General features: G+C 47.9%; 2 protein-coding genes across 8 annotated transcripts; one reads left to right on the forward strand and one right to left on the reverse strand.

Moving 5' to 3' along the window:
• Positions 1 to 11,330: 11,330 nt before the first annotated feature.
• Eif5a (eukaryotic translation initiation factor 5A) lies at positions 11,331 to 16,023 on the forward strand. 3 transcript variants are annotated; one of them, XM_075991960.1, is made up of 7 exons: positions 11,331 to 11,552; positions 12,280 to 12,373; positions 13,380 to 13,565; positions 14,665 to 14,769; positions 14,954 to 15,085; positions 15,188 to 15,261; positions 15,402 to 16,023. In XM_075991960.1, exons 3-6 carry the CDS (start codon positions 13,401 to 13,403, stop codon positions 15,248 to 15,250), a joined length of 465 nt encoding a protein of 154 aa, XP_075848075.1. In that variant the 5' UTR covers positions 11,331 to 11,552; positions 12,280 to 12,373; positions 13,380 to 13,400; the 3' UTR covers positions 15,251 to 15,261; positions 15,402 to 16,023. The 3 variants fall into 3 exon arrangements, with proteins under 3 accessions (XP_075848075.1, XP_075848074.1, XP_075848076.1); XM_075991959.1 differs by lacking the exon at positions 12,280 to 12,373 and having other exon boundaries at positions 11,334 to 11,552; XM_075991961.1 differs by lacking the exons at positions 11,331 to 11,552; positions 12,280 to 12,373 and adding an exon at positions 11,783 to 11,914.
• Positions 15,709 to 18,670, reverse strand: Gps2 (G protein pathway suppressor 2). 5 transcript variants are annotated; one of them, XM_075991956.1, is made up of 11 exons: positions 18,613 to 18,670; positions 18,252 to 18,414; positions 17,827 to 17,936; positions 17,637 to 17,749; positions 17,474 to 17,553; positions 17,300 to 17,382; positions 16,927 to 17,080; positions 16,763 to 16,852; positions 16,599 to 16,678; positions 16,423 to 16,518; positions 15,709 to 16,286 (listed from the first exon to the last, which is right to left on the reverse strand). In XM_075991956.1, exons 2-11 carry the CDS (start codon positions 18,343 to 18,345, stop codon positions 16,068 to 16,070), a joined length of 1,119 nt encoding a protein of 372 aa, XP_075848071.1. In that variant the 5' UTR covers positions 18,346 to 18,414; positions 18,613 to 18,670; the 3' UTR covers positions 15,709 to 16,067. The 5 variants fall into 5 exon arrangements, with proteins under 5 accessions (XP_075848071.1, XP_075848069.1, XP_075848070.1 ...); XM_075991954.1 differs by having other exon boundaries at positions 18,609 to 18,670; XM_075991958.1 differs by having other exon boundaries at positions 16,117 to 16,290.
• Positions 18,671 to 18,747: the final 77 nt, after the last annotated feature.

Here is an 18,747-nt window from a genome sequence, read left to right on the forward strand (position 1 = left end):
TTAAAATTTTATTCTGTGATGGGAAGTCCCAGTACCGCAGCTACAAGCACAGTTGAAGGTGCCATTTTATTAGTGGTACCCAGGATAAAAAAAATGTCACTGAACAGCCAGGTGGTGGTGGTGCACACCTTTAATCCCAGCACTCAGGAGGCAGAAGCAGGCAGATTTCTGTGAGTTCGAGACCAGACTGGTCTACAAGAGCTTGTTCCAGGACAGGCACCAAAGCTACAGAGAAACCTTGTCTCGAAAACAAAACAAAACAAACAAAAGACACAACTAAGTTTTCTAGAGAGGGTTCGGGAGCTGAAAGCACAAACTCCTCTTAGTAAGGAGTTCAATGACCAGCCCCTATGATGGGTACCAACAACTCCAAGTTCCAGGAGGATCCAATGCTTTTGACCTCTATGAAAGACACCTATACTCACATGTGCATGTACTACACACACACCACATACACATGTATACCGTACACTACATACACACCACACACAAATACACCATATACACACAAGTACATAACACACATACCACATACACACCACACACAAATATACCATAAACACATAAGTACACCACATACACCACACATATAAATATACCACACATATCACGTATACACACATACACCACACACATACACACACATATATATCACACATACATGGACATATATACTACACACACACATATACCCACATACACATGTATACCAAACACACAGACACATACACCACATACACACAACCAATACACATATCATACACACACAATCAAGACAGATATATCATACACACATCACAGTACATACCGTTGGACCCTGAAGTCCAATCACCGAGGAGGAGTCACCCCAAGAGACCACTCTCACTCCACAGTTGATGTAAAAACAAGAGGATTTAATTAATTCTGTTGAAACAGAGTCTTTCAGCATTCAAGAAGCCAAAAGACTCTGAATAGCTGGTACCGGCTTTTTTTTTTTTTTTGGTTTTTCGAGACAGGGTTTCTCTGTGGTTTTGGAGTCTGTCCTGGAACTAGCTCTGTAGACCAGGCTGGTCTCGAACTCAGTACCAGCTATTTTTATAGAAAAAGAAGGGGCTTTAAATAAGGGGGGGGGAACCCAGGGGTTGTTCTTCGACTATTTGGATTGGCTTATTCAAAGGGCTACTAGCAATGATTGGTCTAAGCCAGGACTGGAGGGCGGTTGCCAGATCAGTTGAAGTAAGAGGAAACATTTGAGGGTTACTTTGACCCCTTCCCCAGGGACTAAGTCAAAACATCAGGAACTGAGTCAACACCTAAGGGTTATCTTGCCCCTATTCCGATAACTGAGTTCTATTTGGAGAACACTCACAAGGACTCAGGGAGATGGAAAGTTCCCAACATTTCAGTATGTTCATGTGAAATTGTTAGGTCCTTGGTTCCCAGGGGAGGAGGGAGCACTGCTGCTAAGAGGCCTCAGAGTTGTCAGAAATGGCTTCAGAGTTACAATACAAAGCAATAAAAAGATATGTTCGGATGATTTTCTTTGCACATTGTCACTCAGACCTGGTATAGGTACTGATCGCCCCAGGGATGGGGGGATTGCTACTGCAAGCTCATCTTAATGAAAGAAGTTTCATTGCATAGCCCATCAAGAAAAAACATGTGCAGAATCGTTAAAAATGATTCATAGTCTCACAAATCATCATCAAGGCTGTGAATTTCATAAAGACCAAAGTCCTTAGAAGTGTTGATGTTGACTATGGCAATAACATTGACGTTTAAAAGGAAGATGCCACAGATTCAACGCAACGCTCATCAAAATCCCAACAAAAATCTTCAAAGACCCCGAAAGAACGGTACTCAACTTCATATGGAAAAGCAAAAAACCAGGATAGTCAAAACAATCCTGTACAATAAAAGAACTTCTGGAGGCATCACAATCCCTGACTTTAAAGTCTACTACAGAGCTATAATACTGAAAACAGCCTAGTACTGACATAAGAACAGACAGGAGGACCAATGGAACCAAATAGAAACCCGGAATATCAATCCACACATCTTCAAACACCTGATTTTTTACAAAGAAGCAAAAACTATCAAATGGAAAAAAGAAAGCATATTTAACAAGTGATGCTGGCTTAACTGGATATCAACATGTAGAAGAATGAAAACAGACCCATATCTATCACCATGCACAAAACTCAAGTCCAAATGGATCAAAGACCTCAACATAAAACCAGCCACACTGAACCTCATAGAAGAGAAAGTGGGAAGTACACTTGAACACATTGGAACAGGGAACCACTTCATAAATATAACCCCAGCAGCATAGACACTGAGAGAAACAATAAATGGGACCTCCTGAAACTGAAAAGCTTCTGTAAAGCAAAGGACACTGTTAACAAGACAAAACAACAGCCTACAGAATGGAAAAAGATCTTCACTAAACCCATATCAGACAGAGGTCCGATCTCCAAAATATACAAAGTACTCAAGAAAATGGACACCAAAAGATTGCATAATCCAATAAAAAAATGGAGTACAGACCTAAACAGAGAACTCTCAACAGAGGAATCTAAAATGGTTGAAAGACACTTAAGAAAATGTTCAACATCATTAGTCATCAGAGGAATGCAAATCAAAACAACTCTAAGATTCCATCATACACCTGTAAAGAATGGCCAAGATCAAAAACACTGATGACAACTTATGCTGGAGAGGTTGCGGGGAAAAGGGAACACTTCCACATTGCTGGTGGGAATGCAAGCTGGTAAACCCCTTTGGATGCCAGTGTGGTGATTTCTCAGAAAATTAGGAAACAACCTTCCTCAGGACCCAGTAATACCACTTTTGGGTATATATCCAAAGGATGCTCAGTTGTACCACAAGGACATGTACTCGACTATCTATGTTCATAGCAGCTTTGTTTGTCACAGCCAGAATCTGGAAACAACCTAAATGCCCCTCAACCAAAAAATGGATAAGGAAAATGTGGTACATTTACACAATGGAGTACTACACGGCAGAAAAAAACAATGACATCTTAAATTTTGCAGAAAAATGGATGGAGCTAGAATACATTGTTTTAAGTGAGGTAACCCAGACACAGAAAGACAATTATCACATGTGCTCACTCATAGGTGATTTTTAAACATAAAGCAGAGAAAACCAGCCTACAAACTACAATCCCAGAGAATTTAGACAATAATGAGGACACTAAGAGAGACTCACATAGATCTAATCTACATGGGAAGTAGAAAGTAGAAAAAGACAAGATCTCCTGAGTAAATTGGGAGCATGGGGACCTTGGGAGAGGATTGAAGGGGGGAGGGAAGAGGCAGGGAGCGGAGCTGAGAAAAATGTAGAGCTCAATAAATATCAATAAAACTGTAAGTCCAGTTTCAGGGGACCAGACACCCTCACACAGACATACACACCAATGCACATAAAACAAAAATAAATAGTTTATTTATTTTTATTTTTTTATTTTTTGGTTTTTTGAGACAGGTTTTCTCTGTGGTTTTGGAGGCTGTCCTGGAACTAGCTCTTGTAGACCAGGCTGGTCTCGAACTCACAGAGATCCGCCTGCCTCTGCCTCCCGAGTGCTGGGATTAAAGGGGTGCGCCACCACTGCCCAGCTAAATAAATAGTTTAAAAGTAAATAAATAAAAAATAAGATGCCTAAGTCAATGACAAATGCTAAAAAGATTTTATGATCAGCAACACATTTATCATTTATGGTATCAAAACCATATTTGTATAAAATTAACAGTACAATGTTTAATCCTAACAGTTAACCAAATGAAACTGAAAAATAAGGCAAGCTCAAATTAAAGAAAAATTTTATTGTTGTTTTGTTGTTGTCTTGGTAATACCAGCCTGGCCTCGGACTCCCTTTGTGTCCAAGGACAATTTTGAGTTCCTACAAGTCTGCCTTTTGCCTCAGACTACCAAAGTGGGGTTACAGCTTTGGTGGCCTCTGCCGGCTGAAATAAACAACCATGGCATTTTTGACACGTTGTTTCTTTTTGTTTTGACACATTAGGTTTGTTTGTTTGTTTGTTTTCATTTTGGGGGAGGGGGGCATTTCAAGACAAGGTTTCTCTGTGCAACAGCCCTTAGCTGTCCTAGAACTGCTCTGTAGACCAGGCTGGCCTCAAACTCACAAAGATGCACCTGCCTCTGCCTCCCAAGTACTGGGATTAAAGGCATGCGCCACTACTGCCCGGCTCTAAAACTCTCTTCATAGAACAGGCTGGCTCTGAACTCACAGCAATTCACCTGCCTCTTCCTCCCAAGTACAGAGATTAGATTAAAGACATGCACCACCAAACCTAGCTCAATTAAAAAATCTGAGCATGTCTTCTTAGTATACTTTTATAGGCTCCCATTTTTTCAGCAACAACTATCCTTGGCTCCACAGTGATACCTTATTTATGTCATCAATTTTGGCAGCACTTACATTGTAAATAACTATTTTCAAGAATAAAGCATACTAAAAATGCAAAACAAAATGGTGCTGAAGGGTACCATGACAACTCACAGAATTGCAGGTAATTCTACTGAACCAGATATCAATGCAGAATTCCTCAAATAAAATGTCAACTACCCCACTAGTTTTGTGTGGCCTTCTTTTATTATTTATATGTGTATGTATGAGTTTTGTGTGTGAATATGGATGTGTGTGTCATGCGTACATGTCAAGGTCAGAGGATTCATCTACCAAGGGTTCTGGGTATTGAACCCAAGTTGTTAGGCCTGTTGGCAAGCATTTTTATTAACTGAGCTATCTCACAGGCCCCTCTTCTACTAATTTTCTGTAGATGGTGTTTCATTACGTAGCCCTGCCTGGCCTGGAAGTAGCCCGTAAACCAGGCTGACCTTGAACTCAGAGATCTGCCTCCTTGCTTTTGCCTGCCTCCTCAGTGCTGGGATTAAAAGTGTGCACCACCACACTCAGCCTGGTTTAATTTCAGATTTATTCTTAATCCAGGCAGTGGTGGTGCACGCCTTTAATCCCAGCTCTTGGGAGGCAGAGGCAGGCGCCAGCCTGGGAGGGCTATAGAGTGAGTTCAAGCTATGTCCTGAAAAGCAAACCAAAAAATTTTTTAATACTGTGTATCTATTTGTTGTTTTTTTTAAAGATTTGTTTATTATGTGTACAGCATTCCTTCCATGTGTGCCCGCATACCAGAAGGGGGCGCCAGGTCTCATTACAGATGGTTGTGAGCCACCATGTGGTTGCTGGGAATTGAACTCAGGACCTCTGGAAGAGCAGTCAGTGCTCCTAACCACTGAGGCACGTCTCCAACCCTATCTATTTGTTTTTATACACACACACCTACCTGAAGAAGCCTGAGGCATTGGATTCCTGGAGCCAGAGTTACAGGCAATTGTGAGATGCCTAAGGTGGGTGCTGGAAATTGAACTCAGTAAAACAGTCTCCTAACCATTGAGCCATCTCTCCAGACCCTCTTTTCTCTTTTTTTTAAAGATTTATTTATTATGTATATAGTGTTCTGTCTATATGTACACCTGTAGACCAGAAGAGGGAGACAGATCTCATTATAGATGGTTGTAAGCTACCATGTGGTTGGTGGGAATTGAACTCAGGACCTCTGGAAGAGCAATCAGTGCTCTTAACCACTGAGCCATCTCTCCAGCCCCCTCTTCCTCTTTTTTTTTTAATATTTATTTACTTTATGTGTATTTTTGTTTTGTTTCATGCAAGTCTGTGTGAGGGTATCAGGTCCCCCAGAACTGGAGTTACAGACAGTTGTGAGCTGCCACATGGGTGCTGGGATTTAAACCTGGGTTCTTTTTTTTTTTTAATATTTATTTATTTATTTATTTTACAACATTCTGTCTGTCTGTATGTCTGCAGGCCAGAAGAGGGCACCAGACGTCATTACAGATGGTTGTGAGCCACCATGTGGTTGCCGGGAATTGAACTCAGGACCTTTGGAAGAGTAGGCAATGCTCCTAACCACTGAGCCATCTCTCCAGCCCCTAAACCTGGGTTCTTTGAAAAAACAGCAGTGCTCTTAACTGCTGAGCCATCTCTCCAATCCCTCCTCTTTTGTGTTTAAAATAAAAACATACTAAAAATAATGAGTGGGTTCCACTCATGGCAATGACCTGAGTTTGAACCCCAGAATTTACATGAACTCAGTGAGGTGACAACCATCTGTAATCCCAAGTGTTCCTACTTGGATGGGCTGTGGAGACAAGAGAATCCTGGAATGTGGGGCCTCCTAGCAGGCCATGTGCATCAGTATACAACAGAGACCCTGTTTAAAGGGAGCGAGGAAAAGGTCCCACACCTGCAGTTACATTGTGATTGATCTCCACATGTGGGGTACAATGTCCACACACACACACACACACACACACACACACACACACACACACACACACACACACAGAGGACCTGATGACCTGAGGTTCCTTCCTAGCACCCATCTTAGGCCATGGACATCTTTAACTCCAGCTCCAGCCTCTGAGGGCATATGCACAGCTCTATACATAATTTAAAATAATAAAAATGAATCTGAAGCATTTTTTTTGTTTGTTTTGTTTTTGTTTTTTTTTTTCGAGACAGGCTTTCTCTGTAGCTTTGGAGCCTGTCCTGGAACTAGCTCTTGTAGACCAGGCTGGCCTCGAACTCACAGAGATCCTCCTGTCTCTGGCTCCTGAGTGCTGGGATTAAAGGTGTGTACCACCACTGCCCAGCTGGTTAAGATTTATTTTTACTGGGGTTAGAGAGATGTCTCAGCAGTTTGAACCCTAGCTTGTACATGGTGGCTTACAACCATCTGTGACTCCAGTCGCAAGGGACGTGTGTCCTTCTGGCCTCCAAAGGCACATGGCCCACAGATTTATATTCAGGCAAAACACTCATACACGCTAAAAAGATGCTTAAGCTGTCCAGAACAGCCAGCGCTGTTCCACAGAGAGACCCTATCTTGATCCCACTCCAGAGAAAAGAACGCTTACTGCTAGTCCCTAGGATGGATGTTCATGTCTCCTAACTCTAACGCCAGCTCCAGGGGTTCAGACATCCTTTTCTGGCCTCTGTGGTATCCATGTACACACACACACACACACACACACACGTTTTTCTTTTTTTTCTTTTTTTTAAATATTTATTTATTATGTATACAATATTCTGTCTGTATGTATGCCTGAAGGCCAGAAGAGGGCGCCAGACCCCATTACAGATGGCTGTGAGCCACCATGTGGTTGCTGGGAATTGAACTCAGGACCTTGGGAAGAACAGGCAATGCTCTTAACCACTGAGCCATCTCTCCAGCCCCCACACACACGTTTTTAAACAGTGAAAATTTATTACTTAAATATGCTCATTTTCTTTTTTTTCTTTTTTTTGGTTTTTCGAGACAGGGTTTCTCTGTGGTTTTGGAGCCTGTCCTGGAACTAGCTCTTGTAGACCAGGCTGGTCTTGAACTCACAGAGATCCGCCTGCCTCTGCCTCCCGAGTGCTGGGATTAAAGGCGTGCGCCACCACCACCCGGCTTCATTTTCTTTATTAATGTTAGCAAACATGGGACCTGTTGGATGGCTTTTTTTGTTTTTATTTTTGAGACAGGGTTTCTCTATGTAACCCTGGCTGTCCTGGAACTTCTTTGTAGACCATGCTAACCTGGAACTTACAGAGCTCCATCTGCCTCTGCCTCCTGAGTGCTGGGACTCAAGGCATGCACCACTACCAACTTGCTTGTCAACTTTCATTAGTGAGTCGGTATTTAACAAATGTCAACTAATATTTGTTTATTGTAATTTAGAGAAGCCAATAATTTAGACACCTCTCATTTATATACAGTAAATTTTAAGATACGCTACATTAAAGTCCAATTTCAAATATGAAAAGGAAACTGGCATCCAGTGGTATACACCTTTCATAACAGTTCTCAACCACACAGTAAGTTTAAGGCCAGCCTGGGCTACTCAAGACCCTTTCTGTAAAATCTGGAGAACCCAGTGTGGTGGTGTACACCTTTGATCTCAGTACTTGGACACAGAGGCAGGAGGATCTCTGTGAGTTCGAGGCCATCCTAGTCCAGGACTGTACACTGAGACCATGTCTGGGGCGGGACATTCTGTTCCAGCCCCTCTCATCCTCAGAGGTGCTTTCTTTTCCTTACTAAATCCATTTTCATTATGCTAAAAATTAAATTGAATTTAAAAACCTGGGAAGGGACATAGCACAATGGTAACTCCTCCATGAGCTTTCGCAGGCCCTGGAGTCAGTCCCGGTGCCACCAAATCAATAAGTACAGTCCAAAGCTTTGGTTTTTTAATATCTGAAGAAGTGTGCAAACTAGTGCTTAGTTTTAGAATATTTTTATTTTTTATTTTTTTTGCTTTTCGAGACAGGGTTTCTCTGTAGCTTTGGAGCCTGTCCTGGCACTAGCTCTTGTAGACCAGGCTGGCCTCGAACTCACGCCTGCCTCTGCCTCCCGAGTGCTGGGATTAAAGGTGCGTGCCACCACCGCCTGGCGAGAATATTTTTCATAACCCCCCAAAAGATTCTTCCTGCCTCTTCCCCTCTTTCGTATTCATTCCACTCCCCATCTCCCCAAATTCCTCAGCATTAGGCAACCACTAATAAATATATTTTGTTTCTGTGGACTGTGTGTGAGATCAAATTTTGGTCCTTATTCCTGTCACTGCCCGAGTAATATTGCCAGTTCCAAACCTCAACTCACCTCATGTAAGAACTATCCCAGTTCTTTCATGTTGTAACCTAGTACCCAGTAGCTCCTTTCTTTTCCAGTACTGGAATGGGGTTTTAAAATCTGGTTGTTTTTTGTTTTTTTTTTTTTTTCGAGACAGGGTTTCTCTGTGGTTTTGGAGCCTGTCCTGGAACTAGCTCTTGTAGACCAGTCTGGTCTCGAACTCCCAGAGATCCGCCTGCCTCTGCCTCCCAAGTGCTGGGATTAAAGGCGTGTGCCATCATCGCTCGGCCAGTTTTTATTTTTCCCTGGAACTAGAGTTATAGACAGTTGTGAGTTGCCATGTGGGTGCTGACGATTGAATCCAGGTCCTCAGGAAGAACAGTCAGTGCTCTTAACCACTGAGACATTTCTCCAGCCAGAGTTTTTAATTTTTTAAAGATAGGGTCTTACTATGTAGCCCCCACTCTAGTCTTGAACTATGACTCACCTTAATTTCCTCAGGACTGGGATTACACAGAAAAAGGCAGGAAATTCAGGAAATTGACTGAAAGATTTCAGATGAAGTCTACTGTGCTATACAAACGTAATCATTCAACCTAGTGTGGCCGTTGATACTCATTACTGGTTGTAAGCATCCTGGTGAGTTGGAAGTTAAGAAGATATTAATAGTCTTATTTAGTGGGAAGTGATTAAGAAAAAGGAAAAGGAGAGGAAGATGACTGGGCCTACTGTGGTGGCGGAGAAGGTTTATTATAGACATTGTGGGAGAATATGGCCAGACCAGGGGCATCTGGGAAAGTCCAGAGTGATGGGAGCAGAGTGAGCTGTGTTGGTGAGAGGAGAGGGGGTATGGAGAGGAGAGGTGGAACCAGGTGCAGCAGCCAGGAGGCCCAAAAGAGAGTAGCTGTAAAGGATCAGGTAACAAAAAAAAAAAAAAAAAAGGAAGGCGGGCCAGCGCTGGGCTTGAGAAGTTTAGGGTAGGGGGTGGGGTATGTCACCCAGGAGGGCCCTTAGGGACTGAGGGATACAGGGAGAACCTGGAACTACCTTGGTGTGTTAAATAGGTTCCTCAGCCATTTGTCCCAGGTTTGAAATCCAATAAGAAGGAAATTGTAAGTTTGAAGCGATTTCTAGAAACTACAAGACAAAAACTAATTAAAAGTCAGGGTTCCTAGATCAGATTTTTATTTTGATGTTTTTGAGACAGGGTCTTGATATGCAAGACCATGGACGACAGCCTGGGACTGTGGAGACTGCACTGGCCTCCAGCCTTCCTTCCAAGTGCTGGAAGTAGTGTCACGTGCGTGTCACTGTGCCTGGGCCTAGACCAGATCTTTGTTCCTTTACAGTCTTGTTATCCACCACGCCAAGTGATCTGTCAGTCATGCAGGGGGTGCTGGAAACCTGGGGCTAGAGCAGAGAATGTCTCAGGAAAAACACAGGGTTGCTCTTTTTCTCTGTTTGTTTTGAGAAGGTCTCACCGAGCAGCAGTGGCTACATTGGCCCTCGCTGTGTTGTAGACCAGGTTGGCCTTGAAGGCGCTGAGATCCACCAGCCTCTTGGGTTTAAGGGTGTGCACCACCAACCCAGGCCAGCATTGCTAGCATTCTCCCAGGAAGGCGAAGGGTGAGATTCTGATAGCCTGGTTTTTATCTTCTTGGTCTTCAGAGACTGTCAAAGCAATTTAACATTTTAGTTTTTAGTTCTCCTTTAAGTCTCCCAAATTTACCCATCACAGGGATCATAAACTTCCATGACCCACTTTATATGCTGCTGTCTTTAAACCTCAAGTCTCCTGCCTCAGCCTCCCAACTATCGCGCACTGCGGGTCTGTGCCACTTGGGCACTCTTCTCACGTGGAGTTTGATTTCTGAGGAATCGCTAGGCGTTTCTTTTGGAAACCTCGAGACCACTTGCGATGACGAACAGGAACGCTGTGTAATTCTCTTTATTTAGGATTTAGAATGGAAAAGCTTCTGTAAGTGCCATAGGGACCAACACTAATCAGGGCTTGAACAAGATGGTGGCCGGTACCAGAGAGATCTGTCTTTCGAAAGCAACTCCAGCACAGTAGTAGTAAAGGCTTAGCGAGGCCGATACGGTAGCAATCCGACCACAAACGTGAGCTGAAGAGTCTCCCACGGAAAGCAGTCTCGTTCGGTTCGGCAGAGAGCAGCCCACCTCACTGGGCAAGTTCTCTGAAACGTGTTTGTGAGTCGGCTCCTCTCCGTTTAGAGCCGAGGTGAGGCGCCGCGCCTGCTCCGACGCATGCGCCCTAGACCGGACAAGCGGCACAGTGGCGTGGTCTTTCAACACCCAGCGTACGGACGACGTCTGAGGTGGAAGGGGCGTTTAGGGCTCCCAACACGCATGCGTGGAGACCCAGGCGTTTCCTTCGGAGGGTGTGGAGTGCGGAGTCTGTATTGCGCAGCTGCAAGGGCGGTCCGGTAGCGCGAGCTGTCGATCAAGGGGAGGGAAGAGGAGGGTGAAGGGATTAAAAAAAAAAAAGAAAAGAAAAAAAACCCCGGTGCGCCTGCGCACTGCCATCTGGTTGGAAGGGCTTCGGTCTGGAAAGGGGCGGGGTCACGTATGCGCGTCATTGGATGGGTAGGTGGGAGAGAGGGTGGAGATCGGGGAGGGTCCGTGCGCCTGCGCAGTGCGGGGGTGGAAAGTGAAGGAGCTACCCAGCACGCTTGCGCGGCTGTCATAGGGCTGCTTGGTTGGTCAGTGGGGAGTCGGCGCCTGCGTACTAAGACCCGTGTGCAGCAGCGGCGGCGGCGCTAGAGGCGGCGGCGGCGGCGGCGGCAGCAGCGGGTTCGGAGGCAGCGGTTGGGCTCGCGGCGAGCGGACGGGGTCGAATCAGTGCGTTCGCGCGAGGTGAGAGCGGGCAGGGCGCGCCTGCGCGTAAGCTCGGTTTGGGCCGAGAACGAGAGACGGAACTACGCGGGGGTCGGGGAGGGGGGCAGAAGGGAGCGGCGGCTATCGCCGCACGGGCTCGGGCAGGGAGCGGCGCGGTGCGCGGAGAGGCGGGCGCACGGCCCAGTTGGCGCGAGGGGTGACGGTTGGGGCCGGCAGGGTGACGTTGGAGCGACGCAGGGCGGGGGACGGCGAGCCGCGAGGCCGCCACGCGGGAGAGGCCGCCAGGCGGCCACGCCGGGGCGAGGGCCGGGGGCCAGGTCGGCCCGGCCGGGCCAAGGGTTCCTGGGCCGTTGAGGACCAGCGCTGAGCGGCCACGTGAGGTGGGGGAGGGGGCTGCTCGGTGAGGGCATGTGGAGAGGGTTGGCGGCCGGCGGGGGGAGGGGAGACGGCATGGCCCTGGCCTGGCGCAGCTTTGGGGCAGGGGCGGCCGCTGCACCGGAAGTGTTGCCCATTGGAGGCTGCCCCCGGGGTCCGTGACCATGCGGCTGAACATGGACCGGGGCCGCATGGCAGCACGGGGACCCCTCCCCCCTGGCCCGGGCCACCGGAAGCCTCGGGCGACCACATGGTGGGCGCGAGCCGGCAACCCCCAGCGCAGAGAGGTCTGATCTTTTTGGGTTTCTACGGAGCCTGGGATTTTGGTGTGCGGGAGAGACCCTAGCCTTGGGTCTCGATCATCCCGCAGGGCCCGTTGCAGGCATATGTTAGTGCTCCCCAGCCTCATGGGCCTCTGGAGCTCATCCCCCAGTCTTCATGTGAAGTGAGCCGTCCATCCAGATGTAAGTGGTACTACTTTTCTGGGGAAACCGGGAAAACTGGGTGAATTGAGGGTCATTGGATTGAAGCCCAACTCTTCTCGGCCCATGCCGACAGCGCCTGAAAGTACTAAGCTTTTAGTTCTCCCGCGGTGATCTTCGATCTTCACCTTGCCACTGCCTTCCCTCTTATTTGGTTTGTGAGTTACTGTGTTTAGTCCTTAACTCTAGCAGCCTAGTCTGATCTCTGTTACTACTACCAACCTTTTGCTTTCATTTTATTGCCATTCACCTCCCCTCACTCCCCCACTCTACTGACTGTACAGGCTGGGCCTGAAAAGCCGACAGGACTGGTGCATCCTGGGAAAAGTGGGAGGGCCATTGACAAAAGGCTGAGTTCCCCTCGGGAACTGAGATCGAGGTGCTTGGCAGTGGGATCATTTAGGAAACTACTTTCTCCCCCCTTGACTGCATCTACAAGTGCATGTTGGAGAGGCGGGAATCCCCCAAAGAGGCCTTGTGGTTTCCTGTACCAATGACTGGCTCGTGTGTGGATAGGGTGGGGGGGGTGTAACAGCTGGGTGGGGCCTTGTCCTCCGTCTCCACCCCTTCATTAGCCCCGCCCTTCAGCTGGCTCATAGCTGCTCACCTAATTATAGTGCTGGCAGAGTGTGGGGAAGAGGGGGTGGTTGGTTTCAGTGGCAAGTAACACCTGAGTCCTGACCCCTCCCGGGAAGTAGCCCTTTCCTCATCTCTGGGATTTGGCGTCCGAACTCCCAGGAACCTTCCTTTCCCAAACCACATTTTTAGATTTCATTTGGGGAAGGGGTCGGGGATCCAGCTGTTTCCCCCCTCCCATACACCAACTCTTCAGTATGTTTGAGTCCAGTTCAAAGCAGGAAGTTCGACTTTATTTAGATGGGTAATGGAATAAAGGGGGAATGGAGCAATGTTTTAGAGAGGAATGGGATAGATTAGCGGTCCTGGTAACCTCCATCCTTACTGACCCTAGTTCTCTTCTTGGCTTTAGTTGGAATCGAAGCCTCTTAAAATGGCAGATGACTTGGACTTCGAGACAGGAGATGCAGGGGCCTCAGCCACCTTCCCCATGCAGTGCTCAGCATTACGTAAGAATGGTTTTGTGGTGCTCAAAGGCCGGCCATGTAAGATCGTCGAGATGTCTACTTCGAAGACTGGCAAGCATGGCCATGCCAAGGTTAGAATAACTTCTCTACATCCTGTCTTCTCTGCAGCTCCCACATCCATAGGGCTCTGGGTAATGAACTGTTGCAGTCTTGGTCCCTTCACTGTTCTAGTCCTTCCGTTCAGAACCCAGGTTTTATTGCCATCCAACAGTGTCTTCCACAGTGCTCCTGTCATTCTGTCCTTTTCTCCCTCTTTGTGCTAGTCTCTAGAACTGTGTGTATCCACAGTCCTTTAGCTTGGCACATTCAATTTCTTCATCTTGACCTTTTTCCTTGGGCCTGTTGTCCAAGATTTCTCCAGTCGAGACCCATGGAGGGCAGTGTTCTGTGGGGCTCCAGTCTGCATTCTCAAGCCGCCTGGCAGCTGCTGCTCCCAGTTGTGAACTTCCCTTTGGCAGTTACCTGCTTCTGATTACCACTGAATTCTTTGTTCTCCAGCTTACTTCAGTCTTCACATTCTCTTCACCTAGACATGCTGTGTCTTAAGTTGACCCTAACTCAATCCTGTTGAGTCTGGTTTTATTCGCTAGTGAGTCCCCTGTTGCGGATTGGGCATTTAGAACCAGGCTATTCTTTCATGCTTAACTTCATACATGGTTCATTCTGATCTTTTCTCCTGGGTCATTTTCTTCAGGTCACTTACCTTCCTTTGCTTTCATTTCTCAGCCTGCTCTACTTATTTAGCTCCTTCTGTAAATGTCCAAGAAACATTTACCTAGATCCCCCCCCCCATACAATAAAACAGCATCTTATGAATTCTAGAGTGGCCTCTACCCCCCTAGTGCTGGGATTACAGGCACATGCCATTATGATTGGTGTTAATGTGGTACTAGGCATCCGACCCAAGGAAGGCCCTGTGCTTGCTGGGCAAGTACTGTATAAGTGACATCTCCAGTCACTGGTTTAACAGTTTTTTTGTCATCTCCAGTCTCAGTAGTAGTACTCTTTAGCTTCAGACTTTAAGGATTTGCTTGTCTTTCTCAATTGGCTCATTTCTAGTTCCTTAGTTTTTGCTGTAACATGGCAGGCTGACTTGTCACCAGCCAGTAATAAAAGTCTTTATCTTAGAGTTTGATTTGTTGGGTTTCTCTTTATGATATATGTACACAGGTCCACCTGGTTGGTATTGACATTTTTACTGGGAAGAAATATGAAGATATCTGCCCGTCAACTCACAATATGGATGTCCCCAACATCAAAAGGAATGATTTCCAGGTATGTTTTTGGGATGAGGATGGTTAGTGGCTCATGAAGGGTGGGGATGTGTGCTGACCCGCAGCTGTGGGGAAAGGGAGCTGGTAGGAGGAGGGTACTTAGTGAAGTTGCTGTCACTCTAGTTTGTCTGTCATTCTCTTTATACTTAACCTACCTGTACCTGCTTTTAATTTCCTTCTCCCAGCTGATTGGCATCCAGGATGGGTACCTATCCCTGCTCCAGGACAGCGGGGAGGTACGAGAGGACCTTCGTCTGCCTGAGGGAGACCTTGGCAAGGAGATTGAGCAGAAGTATGACTGTGGAGAAGAGATCCTGGTATGATGCCCCCCCTCCTCGCCTGATATAATCAGCTTTGCTCCTTATGCTTCAGAACTCTGGAGTTAAGGCATCTCTGGACTGTCCTTTTTGCTTTTCCAGATCACGGTGCTGTCTGCCATGACAGAGGAGGCAGCTGTTGCAATCAAGGCCATGGCAAAATAACTGGCTTCCAGGTGAGTGTGACAGCGTTCGCCATCCTTCATACTGTTGTCCTCATCGGTTTAATGGGCCTTCTTTCTGCTCTGAGACTGGTCCTTCCTCCCTTACCCTTTCTTGAAATTGTCTTTAAACATGATTTCTTTTTCTTGCCCAGGGTGGCGGTGGTGGCAGCAGTGATCCTTGAGCCTACAGAGGCCCTTCCCCCAGCTGGGTTCTGCTCTGGCTGGGCCCTTGGCTGGACTCCTATACAATTTATTTGACGTTTTATTTTGGTTTTCCTCACCCCTTCAAACTGTCGGGGAGACCCTGCCCTTCACCTAGCTCCCTTGGCCAGGAATGAGGGAGCCATGGCCTTGGTGAAGCTACCTGCCTCTGCCCTCACAGCCCTGGTGGGGGAAAGGGGGAAAGGTATTGCTTGTGGTTTAGGTCCCCCCACCTCCCTTATTTTCTTTTTAATTCAATTTGGAATCAGAAAGCTGTGGATTCTGGCAAATGGTCTTGTGTCCTTTATCCCACTTACCCCTGGTCTGGTCCCCTGCTCTCCATAGTCCTTCACCCCAAGCACCACTTGTACAGACTGGGGACCAGCCCCCTCCCCTGCCTGTGTCTCTTCTCCAAGCCCCTTTAGGGGTAAAGAGAAGAGTGGGGGGGGAGCAGACATGATCCCTCCTCAGGCATCTGGGAGGGCCTTGTCCCCATGGGCTTCACCCTTTCCTGCGGTTCTCCCTGACACATTTGTTAAAGATCAAACCTGAATAAAACAAGTTTAATATGAAGCCCCCAACTCAGTGTTTATTTGTTGATTGAAAGATGCAATCTGTCATCCCCTTAAGTAGCCTGGGTGGGAAGCAAACAAACAGTAGTCGGGGTGGTGGTAGTGGGTACATTTTATTGGTTTGGGGCACATAGGAAGAACCCCCACCTTGAGGGATGGAGGGTAGGTAGGAGTTATCTGGTGGTTACTTGTGGTAGAATCGTGGGTTCTGGCTGTGTTGGATGAAAGGGAGTCGAGGGCCAGGTTGGCTGGTGGTAGCAAAGCCTGACTGGTGATAAAAGTTTTTATCAGTGGGTAGATAACTTCTTCCACTTAACACTCAGTACAAGGAGGAAGGGACAATTGCAGTAGGTTAGCAGTCTTTCCCTGGTAGTATCAAATTTTTGGTTACCAGCCTTACCTTTCCTGCTGCTTGCATCTGCACAGGGAGCTGGGGGGAAGCCAGGAGTCCAGGGGCTGGATGCAGAGCTTGGGGGTGCATGGGCCGCAGAGAAGACTGTAAGGACAAAGCTGATCTTAGGCATACTGGAGTTCCCCTTGTCCTAGCACCTTGACTTCCCAAGGCTGCATACTCACTGAGTCAGAGAAGCTAGTTTGCTGATTTGCATGTTCCATCTGCTTTTGCAAAGACAGGGCACCAGCAGGCTGCAGGAACCCTAAGGGAAGAAGGGGGGGGGTTTGAACTGAACAGGTAATGATAGGACTCAAGAGGTTAGGCCTTCTCCCCAATGGGTTATCACCTGTCTGAGTGGGCTGAAAGTGGCCATGCACTGCATAGGGCTGTGGCTGTGGCTGAGACAGGTACTGCACAGCAGGAAATGCTGACGGTGCTGAGAAAGGTAGACATCATTAGTTCTCATGTTGAGCTGTTCTTCCCTCTGCTCTGAGGAGAATCAACACTCACCTCTGAGCTGCTGGCTAGGACTATAGGCTGGTTGTGTAGGCCCATAGTGAGGTGGGGGCTGAGCAGTTCCATAGGCTCCTCCTGGGCTGCCTTGGAATTGCCCGTGTTCTGGGGTCCCTGCAAAAGCAGCTGCTGATCCCACATAATGCCGGGTCTAAGAAGGAAAACAAAAAACTACTTAGCTCCTACTTATTACAGGTTTGGCATGTTTGTACTTTAGTAATGGAGAAAGCAACCGGGGCTACACATCCAAACCCTAGTTCTCAAGGTGGAGGAGACATGGCGACAGGATCACATGGCAGGGCCATTCTTGGCTACACAGTGACTTGAAAGCCAGCCTGAGCTTACAAGAAACTGTCTTTAGACTTCTCACCGTAAGCACTTGGGGTCCAAACATCTGCTTGGCTCTGTCAGCTGCCATGAGAGTACCTGGGCGATTGTGTCCTCCGGGGCTCCCTAGAAAGGGAGAGGGGCTTCATGATGCTGAATTAGGAGGCTGCAACCTCCAGGAGAGCCCATTCTTTTGGGTGGTTTCTCTAGTCCTCACCCTGCATGCTGAGGAGGTGCGTTCCCGTGTGAACAGTCAGGCTCTGCTGGTATGCAGCTGATGTCAGAGTGGTCAGGTCACTGGAGGAAAGGAAGACAGTTAAGTAGCCCTCCTTTGTCGCCTGGTCCACCGCAAAATGTTAGTTTTAGCTATCTGACCACACCTCTGTTCCTTTCGTCTCCGTTTTTCTTCCTCATGCAAAACTTTTTTGAGCTGCAAGAAAAGTTGGTGCTTCTCCTCCTGTAGAGCCGAGAGCTTCTCCTGCAGCTTCAAAATCTGCAAGAAGGATGAGCGGATAAGGGGGGAAAGGGAAGAGAAGAAACCAGAACTGGGAGTGATGAGGGGTTACTCACTTGTTCCTTGGTCTCTTCTAGTGACATTCTCTCTTCCATCTCCTTTTTCTTTCTTCTCTCCTGCTCTTCTTTCATCTTCTGTTCCATCATCTTGTCCACCTCTTCCTCCTCTGAAGAATCAGACAGAACGGGGAAGTGGCAGGACAGTGAAAATAAGCTGAGTGTTAGACTGGAGACCAGCAAAAACCAGTTATTCCATCAGCCATAAGGAGAACGAGGCTTCCTTAGGTGCTCTCCAAGGTCCTTCCCAGCCCAGGGTTCTGGAGATTAGACGGGGCCTCTTCGCTCACACCCTGAAGGAGCCGCGGCCTCCCTCTTAGCCTCGCCAGCAGGCGCACAGCTTGGCCCGTGGATGGGGGCAAGTTTGTGGGTAGCAGAGCCACCCTGGGCCGTGTGTCTGTCCTCCCGCTCTGGCCCTGGCTCACCCTGACGTTTGCGCTCCCGCTCCATCATGATGTGCCGGTGCAGAGCTCTGGCCATGGCGTTGGAAAGTTTGGGGCGCTCCAGTAGTGCGGGCATGGTGCTGTTGATGACGCTTGGGCAGTGGGTGCCCGGCTCTGCCACTGACTGCCAGACCTCAGGCGGGGCCTGCAGGGAAGTGGGAGCTTAGAGGGACTGCGACCCGCCGAGGCGGAAGCCTGCCTGTCCGCCACCCGCTTGCCGCTTCGGTCACGTGTCCCGGGCGCCGGTGTCCCTCCGGGTCTCAGCCTCAGTGCGCGTGAGGGGGTCCTAGGCTTCGCGCCCCCGCCCCGCCCGCGCAGCCCTGGCGCCAACCCCCCTACCCGCCTTCTCGGCGCTTTCTCCGTGGCCTCCGGCGCGCCTTGATCCCTACATCACTTCCGGCGCCCAGGATAAATCCTTCCGGGTCATGGCGGCAACTGGCTCAGCGGGTTGGATAAGAAGAAAGGCGGAAGCGCTTGA

Source organism: Microtus pennsylvanicus, chromosome 11 (assembly GCF_037038515.1).
Source record: "Microtus pennsylvanicus isolate mMicPen1 chromosome 11, mMicPen1.hap1, whole genome shotgun sequence".
Lineage (NCBI taxonomy): Eukaryota > Metazoa > Chordata > Mammalia > Rodentia > Cricetidae > Microtus > Microtus pennsylvanicus.